Below are 22,279 nucleotides of genomic sequence, written 5' to 3'. Positions count from 1 at the left end.
AATTTCATCAATCTTCGTAGATTTATAAATGATTTAAATAAAACCGAGTATTTATTTCTTTCTATCTTTTTTGAACTGTCATTTGTTTGATTTAAAAATTTGTCATTATTTTGATTTAAAAATTTGTCATTATTTTGATTCTTTTATTCAGTTTAGTGTATAAGTATGTGATATTACAATATAATAATTTGAATTTTTTTTTAAACTTATTTAGTTTATCATGTTAAAGTAAAGAAAAATGATTCAAACTTATGTATAAACATTCTGAGATCCTGCTGTCGTTCTAATTTGTATCCTCTTCTGTTCTACTAAATTATGTAGAAGCACCTCTACGCTTAACTATTTAATTAGTATATAAATAAAAATAGACTACAGGAACTTGACCATGGCGTCCGAAGTGTTCAAAAGAGTAAGATTCATTTGAACGTTGTGAACATCAGTTCGAATGTTGTGAACCACGAGTGGCGGAGGAGTCGGTCTTGGAGTCCCACACCCACACGGTCATACCCAATACCGTAGGGGGTCATAAAACCGTGGGACTTGGCGGGGTTATCGAATTTCGCCCCGCGTTCGTAGGGGTGGCCGCGGGGAAACACGCGACGCCGCTCCCCCTTCGCCAATATGCTTTTTGCGTTTATTTTTCGTTTGTTTTTCGTTTGTTTGTTTGTTTTTTTTTTTCCCCGCTTCGAGGTGTCACTGAAGCGGGCTGTCGCTGGGGTTTGTTTGTAAACGTTGCGATGATTTCTTACACTGCTGCTGCTCCCTGTCCCTCACCGTCAACCAACCGTTGAGATTAAACCCTGTGCTGTGTTGGTTTTTTTCCCCTTCTCTTTCTCTGTGTCTCATCCATTCGCTCGCATTCTCGTAAGTCTGTCATCGCTCCCCCTCCTTCATCTCTTTCAAACCTTGCATGGCAACTGGTTTCGCCTTCGCCCCTTTCTGCGTTTCGGTGAATTTGCTGGATTTTTATTTGAACGGAAGTTGCATTTCGGGTACGACGTGGGAAGGGGTTGGGCGGAGTTCGCTGGGGAGGTTGCGGGTGGGGTTCGGGAGTGGTTTGGGTTTGGCCACGGGGTTTTGAGAGGGTGCCTTCAGGGTTTCTTAAAATAAACTGGATTTCTTTCGGTTTAGCTGTTGGTCGAATGGTTGAATGGCTCCTTGTGTTGTCGATTAGACATCTGGTTGCGTTCTGAAGGTTTTGCGGTAGGTTTGTAAAGATCGTTGGGAAAATTAGTGCAAAACTTCTTTCACATCCACGTAGTGTTTTTTTATGAGTTTCGCGGCGACATCAATCGGGTCTGATTTTTGGAGGGTTTAGTAATGATTGGAATTTCTCAGTTGAGGCGAATCCCCGAGCTTTCTGTCTATGTTGCTGACCCCCTCCCCCCCCCCCCAACTCTTCTTCAGAAATCTTTTTTTGTGGTTAATGCATGTGCTTGTGCTTTTCATTCTTCTCGAGCTTGACTTTCCTGTCGTGTTTATTATATCAAGGGGCTTTTTCTACCCTGGTAGGATATCGTTCGCATTTCTGCTTTTGACTAGTGATACAGTTCAGTGTCTCAAGTAACATGCGAGGAGGTATGAAAGTTTAGACTTATATATGTTTTTGTGCCATTGTGATGTCTCTGTTTTAAGTTCTATGTTGTCTTAATTGATTCCTTCTACAGTTTCTACGTAGTCTCCGCATCTGGTAGTACTGAACGATATTTTTGAAAAATGGCTTTTATTTTGGTGCTTGGCGTACCAACGCTTTTGACGATCTAGATGGAGCTGCTCCGTTTTTAATGCCAGCATTTCATGTTAAAGAATTTTATGAGCTCTTGTGAAGTTTATAAGCGCTTAATTTGTATGACATTCTGTCAATGTAGTCATTTTCACTTCTTTCCTTCACATTTTTCGTATGTTTCTTTACTTATAGTGGAGTAAATTTTAGTTAGACATCTTTTCTACGCGTAGGAGTTGTTTTTACAGGACTTTTAAAACTCTTTTGTGAACGTCTCTTAGAATGCCTTTTTCAGAACCCAGAAATTGTTCAGAAGCAGAGTCTGTGCTTGTGCAATTGCCATTCAATTATCGTTTGGAACTAACAACCTCATTCCTAATATTTAGTCGTGATTTTCTTGCAGTAACCTCTCAGTGCCGAGTCACAGCGCAGGACGATTCCTTCCACCATGAAGTGGGAGCGAGTGAAAGTGAAGTACAAACCGAAGGACATTATTGAGGGGAAGAAGTCACCTGGTCGCAAAGGTGGCACCGCTGGGCCCGGAAAAAAGTGGGGTCACACAGCAAATACAGTCAAGAATGGCCGCTATCTGTATGTATTTGGTGGATATGGAAAGGATGATTGCCAAACGCAGGACATTTATGTTTTTGATTCTGGTATAATGTTCGGTTCACTTGATTTCTTCAAAGTCCACATTTCACTGATTTTGTAAACATGAGACAGCATATGTTTAGTTAGAGGTTATGGAATCTTATAAAGTTTGCAGAGCTCATTTCTGTACTTACTGGTTTCCAGTGCAGTTTCCAATGCATGAATGAGTTCCTAATGATTCTTTAACATATCTCTTCTATAGGTTTTTATGTAGACTGGATCTCGACTCCTTTATATAAAAAGAAATACCTGGACTTCTGCTTTATGGTTGTCGTAACAAATCTATGTATTCAATGGTGCAGTGAAGCAAACATGGAGCAAACCAAATATCAAGGGCCATCCTCCAACTCCTCGTGATAGCCATACGTGTGTAACCTTGGGGAACAGCCTCTATGTTTATGGTGGTACTGATGGTTCAAGTCCGCTGGCAGACATTCATGTTCTGGACACAGGTAGTCCTTCGACCACATCAGGCCTTCTTATATGTGATTTACATGAAGAATCTTGTCCAACTGAGTGATATGAGGAGAATGTTGTGGATATTGCTTGAGTCGGTTTCTTAGCAGGGTCGAAGAGGTCATAGTTATGAACTTAATCTGGTTTCTGTGCTTTACCTTCCTGAATCATGTTTTTTTAAATACCTAGTGAATTCATGCTTTTTTCCTGGTTGTATTGGATTATTGAGGACAAGTTTTCAATTATGTAGTTGTTGAATAACTCTTATTCTTTTATGGTGAATTTGCTGGGCACAGTCACCAACACATGGTCTGTGCCCCAAACCACAGGGGATGCCCCATCTGCTCGTGAGGGACATAGTGCAGCCGTAATTGGAACCCGCATGTATATTTTTGGTGGATGTGGGAAAGCGAACGATGGTTCAGATGACTCTTACTTCAATGACCTGCACTATTTGGAGACAGGTATTACAATTCTTTCACTGGTTTTCGTCGTAAGATTTTGCTGTTAAGTTTGTTAATGCCCCATCCTCTCGTCATGTGGTGCGACGCTTGGACCGATACTCTATGAGGTCGGTGCGGAGACTAGTCTTTAAAATATTCTTGAATTTTTTTACTCGTTGCTGCCTTCTTATTACATTTTAAGTGTAGTTCCGTCGTGGCTGTGAGCAGCACATGTGCCGCATCATTGGGTAAAGGTATCAACCTCAGGGAGTCACCCAGCTGCAAGGGACAGCCATTCAATGTCTTCCTGGAACAACAAACTCATAATCCTTGGAGGCGAGGATTCACTGAATTCGTTTTTGTCAGATATTTATATTTTAGACACGGGTGAGCACTTTTAAATTCATGTCTTGTTTAACTCTTTCCAAGCTGCTGTAACGTTGCAGTCGTTTTCAGCATGACTGTTATTTTTCTTTTTGAATATTTTTGAAGGAGTTGTTTGGTTTCAGCTGTCTGGTTTTGTCGTCCTTTTATTAGCACTCATTTTTATTTTGTAGAACCTCAGTTTTTTACCCTCTTCTGGACTTATAGTGTTCTATCATTTTGTGTGGTGTATCACTTTGTAGACACGTTTGTTTGGAGAGAGTTGAGAACAAGTGGACAGAAGATAATTCCTCGAGCTGGGCACACCACTGTGGCTCTTCGAAAGTACCTGTTTGTTTTTGGAGGATTTACAGATGATCGAAAACTTTTTGACGATCTTCACGTCCTCAACGTTGGTAAGTTCTTCTTTTAACAATAATGTACAACTCTCATCATTGAGTACTCTGCCTGCAGTGATTGGTAGCTCATCATTTGCATATTGAAAACGTTAGGTTTTTCTTAATCTCACCTCTTGGGTCTTATAAGCTGGTATTTATTGCTGATGCACAGATAATGGTGTGTGGACAAAAGCTATAACCAGCGGAGTTGGCCCTTCTCCACGCTTTTCTCTGGCTGGAGACGTGGTAGATGCAGAGAGGGGTATTCTTCTATTCATTGGTGGTTGTAATGAAAACTTGGAAGCGTTGGATGATATGTATTACTTGGACACAGGTACTCGTCTGGCTAACTTGGACAACACTCTTCTATAAACACATGAAGGCTCTATAATTGTATTGGGTATTAAGGTCGAGGCTTTTGTGATGACGTTACCATCCCCAAATTATTCGTTCTTTTATTTCAGAACAGTGCTCCAGTGTTTCTGTAAACCATCAAGTAAACATGTCTAATACCATCAAGTAAACAAGTCTCTTATGTTTCTGTATCTGCTGACAGAGATGAAAGCAGAGAAGACACATTCTGAACCAAGGAGAGAGAAGTTATCACTGAGAAAGGAATTGAAGAGGAAGCGTCAAGGTGGTGATGGACTTAGTGGACCGGAAGATCATGGCTCACCCGTAGTATCTGCAGTGGGTTAGTGAACTGTCCCATCTGCTTTTTTTCTTTTGTTTATTTGTTTGTTTGTTCTATTTATTCTAATTCCTTACATGTACGTAGGACAGAAGAGCTTTAAAATTGATACTTTAATACAAGGTTAGCGTGTCCAAGTTTAACTTATATGAAGCTTTTGGTGCAATTTGAACTGTCGTCAACTGCATCCGAGTGATTTTCTAGTCAGTCATACACTAAATATTCTCTGAAAACATGAGCTCATGGGTTAATGTAGTGCCTAGAGAAGAAACTTGTTTACTTGATGGTATTAGACATCCGATTTTGATTTGAAGAATTAAATGAAGCTGTGCTGGAGACCATTTGCAGGTTCAAGCATGTATGGGATGTATGATGTTGTTCCGGTGGCTGAGCGCATCTTTGAAGCCAAGATCACAGATATCTTTCATTACGGGTTCACTATTGAAGCAAACATTGATAACAAGCCTCTGCGCGGGCTCCTCTTCTCTTACAAACCTGGGTTTGCTCATGCAGCTCACGACTACATAGCTAGGTTTGATATACTCACCTTTTGCGTTTGTATATGCCACTATAAATGTTATCTAAGAAGAATTACTCTACTTCTGTTGGTTAAATACTTAATATTTTAGTGGTAAAACAGATTATTTCGAGTATTTTTATTTGTTGTCAAATTTGTTTGAGGTATTTAATGTTCCGTCCTTTTCAGATTGAGCATTTTGATGGGGTTTCTCATATTCCCTTGATCATGTTCTGGCTTTACTTTTCAAATGCAGGAAGAAAGCAGCTGAAGAAGCTGCTCTTTCCAAGGAGCGTGAACTTCGTAGGCAAATGAGAAAACAAGCCCGTATCGCGAAGCAGCAAGCTAAACGTGCCGAAGCACCTCAAGCAGCACCACGGGCAGTTCTTCAAGCAGTTCCTCAAGCAGCGTCTCAAGCAGTTCCTCAGGCAGCTCCCCATTTCGTTTCTCCTTCAGTTCCTCAATCAGCTCCCCAAGCGGTTCCGCAATCAGTTCCCCAATCAGCTCCTCAAGCAGTTCCGCAATCAATTCCTCAAGAAGCTCCCCAATCAATTCCTCAAGAAGCTCCCCAATCAATTCCTCAAGAAGCTCCCCAATCAGCTCCTCAAGTAGCTTCTGAAGAAATATCACAAACCCCAATGGAGCCGACACCTACATTGCAACCTACATTGCAACCTGTGGCTGGTGTATCTGGGGTTCCAACAACCTCAACTGAGTAGTTTCAGATTTACGTTGTAAGTTAATCTTCTTGTTGGGCTTTCATTTCTACTGACGCTTTGCACGATTGTCTTATCTCGGTTTCAGGATTTCGTAAAATTCAGCTACTTAATCCATTGCGCTGCTTGATTAGCGTAGTAGTTTGTTCAATAATCTAAGAATTTCTCATTTTTCCATGGATTAGAGAAAGACTTCATAACGAAAACAACCAAAACGTATTTTGCCCATTTTAATCTCGAGATTAATATTTCTTGAGCCCAAGAAATTCCTATTAACTAATATGTTACCGAAGACGTTCTTGGTTAATGAGTCAAAAGCATAGCAATGGCCGAAACTTTGTCAATTGCTACGCCTTTCATACATCATGAGCGCTTCTTTGTCCCTATTTTTAAGCTGCTTCGTGAAACTATGGCGTCTAATGCGTTGTCGTTTGTGTGATGTAGCGAAGTGGAGCATGTAACTGTATCGGTGCTGAGTTGCCTTCAGTGTTTTGCCATACTATATGTTAGTGATTACTCTGCAATTGGATGCGCGGACTCTAGCGATCCCATTTTCGGCCTGAAGCCTACATGAGATCTGATTCGGTGGAAAAATGATGGCATATGCCTTAGGAAAGTTTATACGCCACGCATGGCAAAGAACGTTGGGGCATGTTTGCAAGCATCGTCCATCTAGATCTGAGCGAATTCGGAACTGAACAGTTGATGCTGAATAGTTACTGGATTTTACGACTTGTGAAAGTGCTATCAACTTAATTCTTGTTTCAATGATGGCCGTTTGCTAGTGACAACGAGCTCATTCAAAGACCTCTTTGTACATGCACATTTTTAAGAACTGCTGCGTTTGTTATGTTCTGGGAGACGCAGCAACTCAATCGAAATAGTTTAACTTTTCTAGGTCGGTGTGAGCCAGCCCTGTCGTGGTTTGAATGAGGCTGATCATGCTGAAATGTCTTGCCAACAAGTTAGTGTTTTATTCAGTCCAAATCTGTCGTGTTACAGCTGTCAAAGCTTAGATCCTGTGTTCATCAAATCGCTCGTATGAATTTTATCGCTGTTGAGTGACCATGAAACATGTAAATGGTCTGATTCAGACCCAAGACATGATCTACTGTGGGTTTGGTGGGTTGTTGCATGTGCACTATGATGCAGTGACCCTGAATTAATGTCATTCTGTAACTTCATACTATTTTTTTTACAGAATGTCATTTCTTAGTTTCTGATGTAGGAGACATTTTGAAATCCTCCTCACAATGGAGGATGGGTATTGTGCTGGACACATTATGTATATTCTTTCTTTAATCTTTAAAGAAAGGATATACATAATCTCTCTTATTAGAAAGGAGCTAGTATTGACTTCAAATGGAGTTTATGTTGAGTTCATTTGAAAATGTTTTTGAAAGAAAAGAGCAGATGAATAGTTCATATGAAGATGTTTATTAAGTTGTAGGTGTTTTTAAAGTGTGAGTGAAGTTCACATAGAGTTCTCCATCTCCAAAGTATGAATTTTTGAGAAATTATTAAAAAACGAACTACTTTTTAAAAACATTAGACATTGCTCTATCAAAACATAACTTTGAGTATTTATGCAAATAACAAGTCAAATTTCAATTGATAATAATCAATATTTTTATTAACGTATGATTCTTTTTATTCAAATAATTTGTTAATTTCTTATAGTGATTTGTTTTCAATGTGATCTTACTTAATTTTTATTTATTTATTTATTTATTAACTATGCATTGTTGTGATGTAACACAGCTAATGAAAGAAAGAGAAGAAAACGTTATATTATAGAAGATCTTATTTTAAAACATTATAGCAAATTATCTTAGAAATATAGATAATAGTCAAAAAGATAGTAAAACTAAAAAGTGCTAATGCTACCTTTTTGCAAAATAAGCTTCTACTTACTTTGTAGGGCCATAAATAAGGCAAAACAAAGGAGATTGAAAAATTAAATAATATAGGCATGTGTAGAAAGGAGTTAAGAATAGATTTTAGCAAAATTTACCTCAAGAAGCCAAAAATTAATATCCAAATAGGACCAGTTGTCAACCAAGATCAAAATCAAACCCTGAGACACAAAACCATGTGCATCTATAATGACTCCAAAGTTCTTTAGTAGATTGGAAAGCAAGATTTGAGAGGAGACATAAGGAGAGATTTTTGGACGTTGGTTTTATATCAATTGAATCAATATTGATTTTTTGATGGATTTTCAAAGTTAGAGATGTTCTCTATTGGTTTAGATTTTGAAAAATAAAAATATGTTACAAATTTGAGAATTTCTTGAGTTCTCTGGTGTGTATATGGAAGAATTTTGAGCTATATGTTGGTGTGCTAGTTTTTAATGTGTATGCAAATTTTGAGATCAATCGAGCAGTTAGATCTGTTGAGAATGTTTAGAAAGACACAATAGTAATAGTAAGTAATATACACACATACAAGAATAATAGTAAGTAATACATATACACAAGAATAGTAGTAAGTCATACACACAAGTCGATTTCTAAGGAGAGAGAGCTTCATACATAAAATTCTATTGATCTGGTTGTGTCTCGTATACAAGAAGAGAAAAAGGGAGAGGATAAACAATACTTTTCCACTAGATTCTAAATACTACAACTATAGTATTTATTGTGATCTACAATAAATATTAAGGAGAGCGTCGGCTATATTTAATGATCTCAACACTCCTCCTCGCTCATCATAATATTTACATAATATAAAATTTGTATAGAATTATGATCTATACTTTTTTGTAATCTTGTAAGATCAATAATTGTTGCCTCATTAAAACCTTATCTAGGAAAACCTTATTGTATTTAAGGACAAAACCATAGATGAAGGAAAAAGAGTACAACATCATTTTTTTTAATTATTTAAAGAGCTCATTAACTTTCTTATTCAAGAAAAGCAAGTCGCCACATACCAATGCCATAAGTAAGTCGACGATGGTTGCACAATGGGAGAGCTTTGGTGAATAGATCAGTAAGGTTATTTATAGATTCAATTTTCTTAATTATAAGTGCTTGATTAGTAATGAAGTCATGGATATAACTAAAATACTTTGGATCAATATGCTTTGTCCTGTCGCCTTTAATGAAACCAACTTGCAACTGTGCAATACAAGCACTGTTATCTTCATGCAAGATAGTTAGAGAATCATCATATGAAAATCCACAAGTTGTTTGAATGAATTTATTAATTAATCGCAATCAAATTCATTCTCGAGATGCTTCATGTAAAACAATAATTTTTGCATAGTTGGATGAAGTTGCAATTATTGTTTGTTTCACTGATTTTCATGATATTGTAGCTCCATGTCTTAAAAATACATATCATATTTGAGATTTAGTTGTTGCAGTATGAGATTTAAATCCTGCATCACAATATCCAACCAATTTTGGATCTGCAGATTGTGTGTAGTATAATTCCAAGTCTTGAGTACTTTTTAAATAATGTAATAAATGTTTGATGCCATTCCAATGTCGTAGTGTTGGACGTGCACTATGTCTTGCAAGAACACTAACTACAAATGTAATATCTGGTCTTATAGATGTATCTAAATACAAAAGTGCTCCAACCGCTGTCGTGTTGTAACACAACTATATGGTGAAAGATGATAATATGGATCTTATTATAGAAGAGCCAAGTTAAAATAAAAGATAGAAAAATATGGATAAAAGATAGGGAGGTAGTAAAACTTTTAGTAGTAATGCTGCCCTTTTAAAAAAAATGGCTTCTACTTACTTTGTAGGGCCAAAATAAGACAAAATAAGGTAGATTGGAAAAATAAATGATATAAACATCTTTAGGAAGAAGTTAAGAGTAAATTTCAGTAAAAATTACTTAGAAAAACTAGATATTGATACCCGGAGAAGGCCGGTTATGAACCAGGGTTTAAATCAGACCTTGGGACACAAAACTGAGTCTCGACAACGACTCCAGGACTCTTTGGCAGATCGGAGAGTGGGATTTGATAGAAGATTGGATAGGATTTCTATGGGCATTAATTTTGTGTGATTTGGAGTTGTTATGACTTTTCAAGAACTTTGCAAAGTCAAGGTTTGTTTCAGATGACTTGGGTTTTATGAAATAAAAGAGGGTTTACGTTTTGGATGATTTCAAGAGTTTTGTAGTAGATCTATGGATGAAATTTTGTAGGTTTATGGTTATAGTTGTGTTTAATATGTACCATAAATTTGAGCTCGATCTAACAGTTGAATTGAGGAATATTGAGGTTTAAGTGGATCAAGGTCTTAGAAAGTAGAATTTTAGGTCCAATGGGAGTTTTTAAGATTTATTGCAATCTACTAGTTGGATTGGAGTAAAATTTACATAAGAAGATATTAGACTTGTTTTTCTATGTGTATGAGAATTTTGAAATCAATCGAACGATGCAAAGGAGAGATATTGGCTGCGGAAGATTAGCATTAAGATTAAAGAAGGAGGTTTGCCAATACCCGAGCACATTTTTGAAGTTATCGTCAATTTGATAATCTGATCCTTTTCAATTTTTTTATGCTTGTTTTAAAAATTGTGCAAAATTTGAGTTAAGATCAACAGTTTATTCATTAATTATTGAGGTTTAAATTTGTTGTAGGAATTATTAGGATTTGATTTAGGGTTTGGGGTTTAGGATTTATTTAGGGTTCAAGATTTAGATTAGGATTTGATTTAGGATTTGGAGTTTAGGATTTATTTAGGATTTAGGATTTGATTAGGATTTGGTTTAAGATTAAGATTTGATTTAGGGTTTAGGATTTGGATTAAGGTTTGGTTAGAGTTTGATTTAGGGTTTAGGATTTGGTTAGGATTTGGTTTAGGGTTTGGTTGGGGTTTGGTTTAAGATTTATTTAGGGTTTGATTTAGGGTTTAGGATTTTATTAGGATTTAAGATTCAATTAGTTTTGGCATAAAGTTTAAATGAAGTTCAATAGGATTTTAACTAGAATTAAATTAAGATTGAATTGAGATGTATTTGAGTGATATTTGTAATCCTTCTAATATTTCTTTAAGAATTCTTATTGTTTGTTTGAAATTTCTTTGAGGTTTTTTTGAATTTGATTAAGCTTGCTTAGCATTATTATGGTCTAATTAGAGTATTGTTAGTATTCTCTTAGAATTAGGATTTTGTCATTAAAATTTCCATTCTTCCTTCCACAACGAGGTGTCCAGAGCATTCTCAAGCAAGACTTCACGTATTACGACACTACTGTCCAGGTAGAGAGAGTTGGCCTCAAGAAATCGCTGTGCTTCTGGCTATCACTAATTATTCAATTTAGCTTGAAAATAAGAGAAGTCCTAAGTTTATATATAAATTTTCCCTTTTTGAGTAATTACACCAAATACACAATCCTCAAGTAACCCACAACTTCTTAAATATGATAAAATCTTCTAAAACCTTGTTTATTCTTATGTGGAGATTTTCCAAACTTCAACACCTCATATCTCTTAATCCGACCGTCCAAACAAACTTAAATTTTATATGAGGTACTGATGTATTTTTATTAACTTCTACAACAATTTTCAATTGCAAATTCATTGGAGATCTTGAGATATCTTGAAAATCCTAATAGTCACTTCAAACCCTTGTCTTTTTACATCTACGTGCAATTTTCTTCATATCTCACAACATATAAACTCAAATGCCACGAAATTTTTATGTATAGCTTCTTAACATAAAACTTTATATTTTCCAAAAAATTTGAACCAAAAATTCGTCCAAAAACTCAAGTTATGGCTCCAACCATTACTACAAACAAACCCGCATACTTACTACTTTTGATTTGAAAGTGTTGCCTTCAACTCCTTACAACTCCTTCATATGAATTCCAAAAGCAATAATTCTTTCATGAAAGATGTAGGCTTTGAAATTGCCGTTCCAATCGCACCTTCCGATCTTCAAAAGCTGCTGTAAAACTCCTCGTACCCTCAAAAGAGTAACAATATGTCTTAAATAAACACCTTAACTTCAAACGGCTATAACTTCTTCATTCTAACTCCAAATCTTGTAATTTTTGTACACAAATTGTACCCCAAATCCTAAACTTTACAATCCTAGCTTTTAATCTCCAAATGCTTTCTTCGAAGTCGCCGAAACCCTTCTTAAGGTCGTGGGCAGCCTCCTCAAAGCCCATTGGGCATGGTATTCGACTAATAGGGATGAAGTTCTCGATTCCTTGCCTTCATCCGACCATGCCTTACTTTCATCCCTCCCAATTAGCCTCCTACTAGTTTAGATTTTCATCCTCAGGCTTCCACCTTCTCCCAAGGCTTAATACAAAATATTTAGGTCCTATATATATATATATATATATATATATTTATATATATTTTTAATGTCAAAATCAAAATAACTAATGAAACAAAGTAAAGTTTCTTATACCAACTCTTTTTAATTTAATCTACTAGCCACTCTAACACACATCTAGATTTATTAACATATAATATGTTCTAACTAATTTTTACATACTGTAAGCATTTACAATACGACACCGCTGCGAGGTATGGATATTGATCTTTCAATATTTCCTCCTCCACCTCTCATGGACGGTATGGATCATGACCATCATGACCACGTCCAACCATTGGTGTGGATAATGGATAAGCATCAATCATATTAAATCTTTGTAAGATTCGTCTAATATACGTTAGTTGGTAGAGAAAAATGCTACCATCTGTTAGATGCATAATTTGAAGACTAATGCAGAAAGTTATTTTTTTTAGCATTTTCATCTCAAATTCATGTATAAGTAGGTTTGTAGCTGTAACACATGCAAATGTAGTGTCCACTAGGTTAAGATCATCAACATATACAACAATGATAACAAAACCAATTTTATCTCATTTGATAAATAAACAAGAGATTAATGGATCACTTATAAAATTATTTGTAATTAAATAATCTTGAAGATGTTGATACTACATGCGTCCGGATTATTTTAAACCATACTAGGCCTTATATAATTTAATACCACAATATTATCCTAGAGTGGGTCGATTTGGAGTTCCTATTTCTAAGCCAGGTAGAACTTTTATATAAATATTTGCATCAAGAGAACCATATAGATATGCAGTTATTACATCCATCAAATACATCTCAAGGGTGGCATAAACTATCATTCCAATAATATATCGAAATGTAATTGATTCTATGACTGGAAAATATATGGATTCATAATCAATGCCAAATTATTGAGTAAATCCTTGAGCAATAAGACGAGCTTTATAGCGGGTTATTTGGCCTTGAGCATCTCGCTTGCATATTAATACCAACTTATATCCCATAAGGCAAGATGTAAGAGTGTCTATAATTGGACCAAAGACTTTCCTCCTACGCAAAGAGGCATACTCCTCCTCAATAGCAGTTTTCTATTTTGATCAATTAGAACAATGCATCGCCTCCTCGATGGTTTGAGGTTTAAGATCGTCTTCTTTACAAGAAAGGGCTACTATAATCATATATGCAAATGATTCATCTACCATAATAGATGGTTTGTTCCAAATATCATCAGGATTAGTCAATTTTATAGCTTTTTTCTTATATGGTTGCTTATCTGATCCACAAGTTCTTTTAGCTGTTGTTGTTATAACTTAAGGTATTGTAGTCAATGGCACTGCAATCGGAGCAGGTGCATTCTAAGCCTCATTGATAGAAACTCTTGTAATTCTAGGTGCATCATTAAAGCCATCAGGTGTTTCATCTGCGATCCGTTTTAGATGTAAAATCTTAGCATCTTCAGTTTTTGCTAAAGATGTCCTAGGATCGGGATTCATTGTAAACATTTTTGATGCTTCAAATATGAGTATTTTATTTCTTTGTTGATTGGATACTCTTCTTTGAAGAGATGGAAATATATTTTCTTCAAAATGGTAATTTTACAAACGTCCACGTAATAATGTGCCAATTGATAGATCAACAATACGAATAATGCTTGGTGAATCAAAACCAACATATATGCCTTCTTGTTGATGAGCTCCAATGGTACGTCATTGAGGTTCTGGTATTGGAATTCAAGCACGGCAACCAAATACTCATAAGTGAGATACATTTGAAATATGATCCAAAATGAACTCATGTAGTGAAACAATTTCAAGAAAAGAAGGACAGAGGCATATTAATATTGTAGCATGTAAAACTGCATGATTCCACATAGATGCAGGTAAATTTGCATGATGGCGGAGTGGCTAGGTAATGAATTGTATACGCTTTATAAATGACTCTACAAGTCCATTTTGAGCATGTTCATATGGAACACAATATGTCAATTCAATTCTTGTTGCAGTACAGTAGTCTTCAAAAGACTTTTATGCGAATTCTTTTACATTATCCATACGCAATGTTTATATAGGATAATTAGGAAAATGTATCCAAAAAAAAATAAGCATAGATGTAAGATTGGCAAACACCATGTTTCAAGTTGATAATAATGAAACATGTGATTCTTTACCTGATGCATCAACAAGGACTAAAAAATAATGAAATGGTCTTGATATTGGATTAATAGGACCACAAATATCACCATGCAATCTTTCAAGTATTGGTGGTAATTCTTATGGAAGTTTTAAGATTGAAGGCTGAATAATCATTTTATCTTGCAGGCATGCACAACATAATTCCATAGAATCTACATCCGCAGGCTTTAAATTGTATCTAATTATACATGGAATGATCTTTCTAAATAATGTGGATCTTGAATGTCTGAATCCTCCATGCCAGAGAGAAACATGGCTCTCTGTGATAGATGATATAAAATTAAATATAATGAGAGGCCGAATCACAATTCGGTATAAACTATTTTCTATAACAAAAGCTTTTTCAACAACTTCATAGTTCTTTGCAAGAACCAAAATCTCTTTTTTATTTAAAATGGCGGTCGAGAGGTGATAACCATTAATACACACATCTTGATAGCTGATCAGACTCGGAGGTGCTAAGGGTGCAAACATCGCATGTTTATATTTTATGATGGAATCTATAGGTAATTTTACCATTGTTGTGCCCTTTTGGAAACAAAACGTATTTGCTTCAGCCATGGTCATCATATTTTTAGTTTGCTAAGTTGATGATTTTTCAATAAAAAATTATCTATCTCGTAAGATAATATGTGTTGTTGCAGAATCAATGAGCACATCATTTGATTCATCATTAGAGGTTTTTTCATTCATATAAGTTTCTAAGCCATCAACACCAATTAAATCCATGGACGCATCCATGGTATGAATTTCAGAAGCATCAGCTCATAGTTTCTTATTTTCTTGGAATATTTTAATAAAATATTCTGAAGTATGGCACGCATGTACTAAATGTCCAATCATTCTACACTTATGGCAAGAACACATCTCTGATTTTTATTTTTTACTATAATTAATAGTAGAATGTTTATTCTTTCTATATGGGTAGAAATAGTCATGACTATGACTACCCTGATACTTATAAGCATGTTTTCTATATTTATATAATTTTTTCTTAGATTTTAAAATATTATGTGGATGAGATTCTGGAACTGTAGTTCTAATAGGATGAGCTTCTGCATTGCATAAGAGTAGCTCATTTTGCTTCTCCACAAGAAATAGATAGGACATGAGATCAAAATGAATTTGAAATTTCATGTTCTTATATTGTTGTGCAAGCACAGTAGAACCAAGAAGAAATGTAGAGAGAGTTTTTTCAATCGTTTCTTCTTCAGAGATGCTTTGTCCACATAATCATAATTGTGAGATAATACTATAAATTTTACTATTAAAAGAATTTAAATTTAAAAAATCCAAGATACGTAAATATGTCCAATTATGATGTGTGCTTGGAAGGAAAATAGTCTTTTGATGATCAAACCTAGATTTAAGATTCTTCCAAAGTTTTGCAGGATCTTCCATTTTCAAGTATTGATGTTGTAATGCAGGTACAAGATGACAACGAAGGAGAAGAAGTGCTTTCCAATGAATAGCAAGAAGTATAGAAATACTTATTATAGGAGATTCTTCAAACATAATGACATCCGAGAGTTGTTCTTCAAATAAATTTATTTTTACCATTTTTGTCCATAATAGATAATTATTTCCATCCACAATCAATGTTGGAAATAAAAGAGCTTGAAAATGTTGGGATGTACTAGTAATAGTTGGAACCATAGTAGAAGCAGATGAAGATGTTGAAGCACTTATTATAAATAAATTTATAAAGAAAATACAAAATCAAATAGAAAAGTTTAGTAAAACGTACTTTAAAATATAAAGTCAAATAAAATGATAAACTTGAACTTAAAATATATATATATATATATATCTTTTTAAGGAGAGATTGTAGATTAAGGTAGCAGAATAGCAGTAGGACGCCAGTAGCAGGCAACGGCAGGTAGCAATAGCAGGGTGGGTCGTAGCGGCAGCATCAGCATCAGCAGCGGCAGGGTGGCAACAACGGTAGTTTGTCGACAGTTCGGTAGCTATTTGGTGGCAAGTACGGGGTGCAACTAGATCAAGGTGAAGTTGGGTTGGATCAAATATTCTAAACAAGCAGAGCAAAGAGTGGAACAAGTGCTCTAAACAAGCAGGGCATAGAGTGGAACAAGTGCTCTAAGCAAGCAGTTAATCTGTGAGGGGCCACTTAGAAGAGCAACAAGATCATGAGACAGACACTGAGCAAGAATAGCAAGAAAAGTCAAGACTAGATCAAAAAAAAAATTGTGATAGTATATAGAAGAGAGTCGTGTTGAAAACGTGTTGAGATTGTTTAGAAAGATACAAGAGTAATAGTAACTAATACATACACACAAGAGTAGTAGTAAGTCATACACACAAGAGGGTTTTTAAGGAGAGAGAGCTTGACACATAAAATTCTATTGATCTCATGTCTCGTATACAAGAAGAGAAAAGGAAAGAGGATAAATAATACTTCTCAACTAGATTCTAAATACTGTAGCTAGAGTATTTATTGTAGTCCACAATAAATATTATGGAGAGCGCCGACTATATTTAATGATCTCAACAAGATCAAAGTATGTAAAGATTTTTATGGGTTGAGGTCCTAGAAATTGGAGTTTGGAGGTTAGTGAATATTTCTAAGATCTTTAGCAATTTATTAATTAGATTGAAGTGATTATTTATTTATTTATTTTTTATTTTTTTTTATATGGATAGTAGACTTGATTTCTAATATTTTAGGTAAAATTTGAGAGTAATTCAACAATTCAAGAAGGAGATATTAAAGCTTGAAGTTCAACATTTAAATTTGAGTAGGTATTGTGGATATACATAGGTACATTAGTAAATACCTATAATAATTAAATAGAAGTAGATAAAAATAGGTTAATTTCATAATACCTTTTAGAATAGTTTCCTAAAAGATGCATAGACGTTGTTTTGACTTTATATATGTTTGTAGTTGATTGGTAGGTTAGAAACTTGATCAATAAGTTAATCACATGTTGATAGCTTGCAAAACACAGCTAATTATGTTGCACACATATAGGAAACTTATTTTGTAAGTTAAGATATGTGTCTTGTAAAGTCAACACATTTTGAAGATTCTATAGGACATCACCATGTAGTTCCTAATTAAGAGTATATATAGAGACAAGAGTGAAGCCTTCTTCATTCTTGTCAACGCCTTTCTAGTCCTTAGTCTTGTTTCAAGACTTTCTAGTCTTCTTGTTTTTTACACTAGCCATTCTAATTCAATATTATATCATCTTTGAGTAACTTTTTAGTTCATTTCAGTGATACAAGAATGTATTGACGATTTTTTTTCTTTGAGATTCATGTCTTTGACAGTTTGACAAGAGTGCTAAGCTACTGTTTCTGTCTTGTTTTAGAAATGTGGATTATTTGACTTCTATCATTGTGTTTTGAAGGTTGGAGATTATATTTCTTTAAACAAATAATCTTATTTTTTAATACTGATCTTTTTTTTAAAGAGAGTGGATTACCCCTCTTTGTAGAAATTTTTATTAGAGGTTGTGGATTATCCTCCTCTAATTTAATATTTTGAATTTGTTTGAGTTATTTATGAAAGGAAAGATTATGGATGCTATTCTCAGCAAAAGTGAGATTAGATTTGTAACTATTGTAGATCTTCATGAGCTTGTCAATACTCTAAGTTTAAAAATCTTACATATTTCCAACGTGAATCATAGAGGTACTATACTTACGCCATATGAAAGAAGTTTAGAGTCTGTGGCAAGAAGTTGTGTAATTATGTAAGTAAATTGACCTCACAACCAAATCCAAGAAATTTTACTTCTATAAATATGATGGAGATAAGAATTAATATGCTTGAGAAGTTTGATGGAACAAGATCCAAATTTTGAGGATTTTACAATAAGTCAAGCTTTATCTAAGGTTGCATCCTTTCCAATACCTCGATGGATTTACTCAAGTTGAATTCATAGGCACACTTCTATCAAGAAGTGCTCTCTCTTCATTTCCATCTTTAATGGACAAATATTCACAACTCTTTTATAATTTGAATTCATTCTTAGAAGTGTTTACAACTACATTCAAAGAAAGTAATCAAGAAAGAGTAGCAGAGACTAAATTCTTATCTTAAAGGCAAGGATCACGGTCAATCTTCATATATGCTGCTAAATTCTAAAACCTCACTTGCGACATGGACTGGAATGACAAAGTTCTTATGAATCAATTTTGATATGGATTGAAAGATAATGTCAAAGACTTATTATTGACAATGCCTTAAGTAGAATCTTTAGAATATTTTATTACTCAAGTAATTATATGTGACAATTGATTATTTGAAAGACATCAAGAACAAAGATATGGCTGAAGAGAAATAAATCAAATAATGATGATAGCTCCTAAGTTTTTATAAACTTATTTATCAAGACCAAAACCAATATAAATTGATACAGTATATTTTAAATCTCTCATATAGTAAAAAAAGAGTCAATGACGTCAAGAAGGCTTATGCTTATATTGTAGAGAAACTAAACAGACTACTCAACATTTTTCAAAGATGCAATGTAATTACAAAATAAGAAGTACAATTGCCAAAGAAGACAATGTATTAGAAAACAAATTGCTCCAGCTACAATAGGGACTGTGTGGTTGGAATCATATACAATATCTAGTAAAGGTCCTATTCTCTCTTCAGATCCTTCACCTTATTTTATAATAGAAGTGTGTTTAGGACCAAAAAATCACAAATTCTTATCCTTGTTAGATTTAGGAGGCTCAGACTATTTTTATAGATGAAGAGTTTGTCAAAAAATAAGATATATCCTTAGTTACAAAATTCAAACTTGTGCATGTAGAAATAATAGATAGACATTCATTATCTTTTGGAGATGTTACATATGAAACTATTCTTATAGAAGTAGCAACTAGATGTCATAATAGTTTGTTAATATTTAATGTGATGAAATCTCTTTTTAATTCAATTATTTTAAGATTATTGTGGTTAGAAAGATATAATCCTTAAATAGACTAGATTTTTCATAATCTTAATTTTTTCTATAGATTAGTCCAAGATTCTACTAGGCAAGTAGAAATCCATAAGTTTAGTACATCTAAATCATTATTGGTAGGTGTAAGAGCTTTTATGCATGCTGTAAATGAAGGGCCATCTTTTGCTATATATGCCATGTCCATTGCTGATGGTGAGAAGATATTAAGTGGTATTCTTAGCCAGTATTAAGATTTCAATGATGTTTTTGAAAAAAAAATGTAGATATTCTTTTAAAATACTGTCCTTATAATTATTCCATTGATCTTCAAGAAGATACTCAACTACCATTTACACCAATCTATAACCTATTACAAAATAAATTGGCTACACTCAAAGAGTACATTGATGAGAATTTGGCTAACTTTATATGCCATTCTAAATCTCCAATTGGGGCTCCTATCTTATTTGTGAAGAAAAAAGACAAATCTTCACGGATGTGTATAGACTATCGAGGATTTAACAAGTTTACCATCAAGAATAGGTATTCTTTACTTTTGATTTTAAGACTTCTTGATGAATTAAATTAAGCAAAGATTTATATAAAAATAGATTTATAAGAAGCATATAACCTGGTCTACATGAAAGAAAGAAATGAATAGAAGACTGTTTTTTGAACTAGGTATGGACATTTCAAATATAATGTCATGTCTTTTGGACTCATGAATGCACCAGCTACTTTTCAACATCTAATAAATAATATTTTTCATGAGTTTCTTAATGATTTTATTGTTTGTTATTTAGATACCATTTTTAATCTATTTTAAAAATACAAAAGAATATGAAATTTATTTTGTCATGAATTACAAAAACTAAGATATGCAAGATTATACACAAAGATGAAAAAATGTATATTCTATATTACTCAAGTCAACTTTTTGGAATACATCATTTTCAATGAAGGCCTTATAATGGATGCAAAGAAGGTCCAAAGAACAATAAGAAATGATAGATTAAAAGATTCAAAGAACAATAAGAAATGTACAATATTTTTTGGACTTTGATAATTATTACCAAATCTTTATGAAGAATTTTTTTCAAGTTGCAGCTCAACTTATATGTTTGACTTATAAAGACAAATTTCAGTGGAATAAATAAGTTGAAGCATGGTTTGTTGTTTTGAAGAAAGAATTTATTTTTACACCAATATTATATTGTGCTGATTTTTTTAAGGCATTCTTTATGGAAATAAATGTATCAAAATTTCATTTGAATGTAGTATTATAATAAATAGAAATACATAATAAATTCCATCCAATAGCTTTTCATTCCAAGAAATTTTCAATAGCCAAGGTTAACTATGAAATCTATGACAAAGAACTTCTTACAATTATAGATTCATTTCAAGAATGGTATCATTATCTAAAAGGCGCTTCAAGTCTAGTCACAATATATATAGATCACAAGAACTTCAAGTATTTCATGTCGACACTTCTTTTGAATTATCGCCAAGCTCCTTGGAGCATGTCATTATCAAGATTTGATTTCAAGATCACATATCAACCTAGAAAACAACAAAGTTTATCAAATGTTGTTTCTAGATGCTCTTATCTTGCACCAAAAGAAAGAGACATATCTTTTAATTAACTAAGAATAATCCTCTTGAAGTTAGAGCATTTTCATCTTTAAGTAATAAAATCAACATTGACTTTTGCTTTCACCTTTGTCAAAAAAATTCAATCAAATATGTTCTTTGATCTTCTTGTTCATGATATCAAGAATCTTTCTTTTAAGCCTCATGATGTTTGAAAGTTTGAATTCAAAAATAATCTATTCTATTTTGAAGAATGTTTATATGTTCTAGAAAGAGAAGCATGTTTATATTTTTTTCAAGTACATCATGACTTTTCAGTAGCAAGATATTTTAGATATAATAAGTCTTTAGAGCTTATATCTATAGATTTTTGGTGGCCACAAATGTAGAAGGTAGTAAAAGAATTTGTCCAATCATGTGATATTTGTTTAAGATCAAAAAGTCCTTTTTATTAATCCTATGGACTTTTCTAACCATTGCTTATATCCAAACAACCATGGTCTTCCATTTCTATGGATATTATTACAAATCTTTCAAGTTCAAGTTCATATAATTCTATATTTGTAATTATAGATTACTTTATCAAAATGGCACATTTTATAACATGTATAAAATCTATTTCAGGTGAAGAAATAATTAAGCTTTTTATTAAAAATATCTATCGCTATCATGGATTACCAAAGGATATTATATTGAATAAGGAGACTCAATTTATATCAAAATTTTAGAAAATCTTATTTAAGATTCTAAAAATAGATATAAAGCTCTCTTTGAATTTTTATCATCAAATTAATATACAAATAAAACAGGTGAATCAAATTTTGGAGTAGTATTTGAGATATACTATCAACTATCTTCAAGATGATTGGACAACTCTTTTGCCATTGACAGAGTTTACATACAATGATTTGGTATATTTTTCTACTCAACAAACTTTTTTTTTGCCAATTATGGTTATCATCCAAGACTTGATATTTTTGATTTTTTAAAAGTTGATAATTTTGTGGCAAAAGTTTTAGCAAATCATTTGTTAGAACTATATGCAATAATAAAGACACAATTGAAAGAAGCTCAAAAATGACAAAAGACCAATCCATATGCTTATTATAATAAACAACTATAATTCAATATAGGTGATAAAGTATGATTACTTCATCGTAATATCAAAATTATTTGTCCTTGTGATAAGTTGGACTATCATAGGTTAAGACCTTTTTCTATTTGTGAAAAAATGAATATTATTGCTTATTGATTACATCTATCGCAGTCTACGAAGTTCCATCCTATATTTTATGTATCTCTTCTTGAGTTATATAAGTTAG

The 22,279-nt window shown here is 33.6% G+C and overlaps 1 protein-coding gene across 6 annotated transcripts; it reads left to right on the top strand.

Annotated features, from left to right (window-relative positions):
- The first annotated feature begins 633 nt into the window (after nucleotides 1–633).
- LOC112293790 (uncharacterized) lies at nucleotides 634–6,855 on the top strand. 6 transcript variants are annotated; one of them, XM_024543632.3, is made up of 11 exons: nucleotides 634–1,578; nucleotides 2,127–2,379; nucleotides 2,677–2,826; nucleotides 3,127–3,294; nucleotides 3,502–3,660; nucleotides 3,900–4,052; nucleotides 4,207–4,368; nucleotides 4,591–4,728; nucleotides 5,074–5,257; nucleotides 5,499–5,976; nucleotides 6,403–6,855. In XM_024543632.3, the coding sequence occupies exons 2-10, from the start codon at nucleotides 2,172–2,174 to the stop codon at nucleotides 5,959–5,961; spliced, it is 1,785 nt and encodes a 594-aa protein (XP_024399400.1). In that variant the 5' UTR covers nucleotides 634–1,578; nucleotides 2,127–2,171; the 3' UTR covers nucleotides 5,962–5,976; nucleotides 6,403–6,855. The 6 variants fall into 6 exon arrangements, with proteins under 6 accessions (XP_024399400.1, XP_024399398.1, XP_024399399.1 ...); XM_024543630.2 differs by having other exon boundaries at nucleotides 655–864; XM_024543631.3 differs by having other exon boundaries at nucleotides 857–992.
- The last annotated feature ends 15,424 nt before the right edge of the window (nucleotides 6,856–22,279 follow it).

This window comes from Physcomitrium patens, chromosome 16 (assembly GCF_059467195.1).
Source record: "Physcomitrium patens ecotype Gransden chromosome 16, ASM5946719v1, whole genome shotgun sequence".
Taxonomy (NCBI): domain Eukaryota; kingdom Viridiplantae; phylum Streptophyta; class Bryopsida; order Funariales; family Funariaceae; genus Physcomitrium; species Physcomitrium patens.
The sequence above is the reverse complement of the archived record's forward strand: the minus strand, read 5'-3'. Positions and strand labels throughout refer to the sequence as shown.

What these genes read in the sequence shown, in the direction of transcription:
- LOC112293790 (XM_024543632.3), top strand. Translation starts at nt 2,172, where the DNA reads ATGAAGTGGGAGCGAGTGAAAGTGAAGTACAAACCGAAGGACATTATT. An exon ending in TATGTATTACTTGGACACAG is followed by an intron (nt 4,369 to 4,590) that starts GTACTCGTCTGG and finishes ATCTGCTGACAG; the next exon opens with AGATGAAAGCAGAGAAGACA. An exon ending in GCTCACGACTACATAGCTAG is followed by an intron (nt 5,258 to 5,498) that starts GTTTGATATACT and finishes TTTCAAATGCAG; the next exon opens with GAAGAAAGCAGCTGAAGAAG.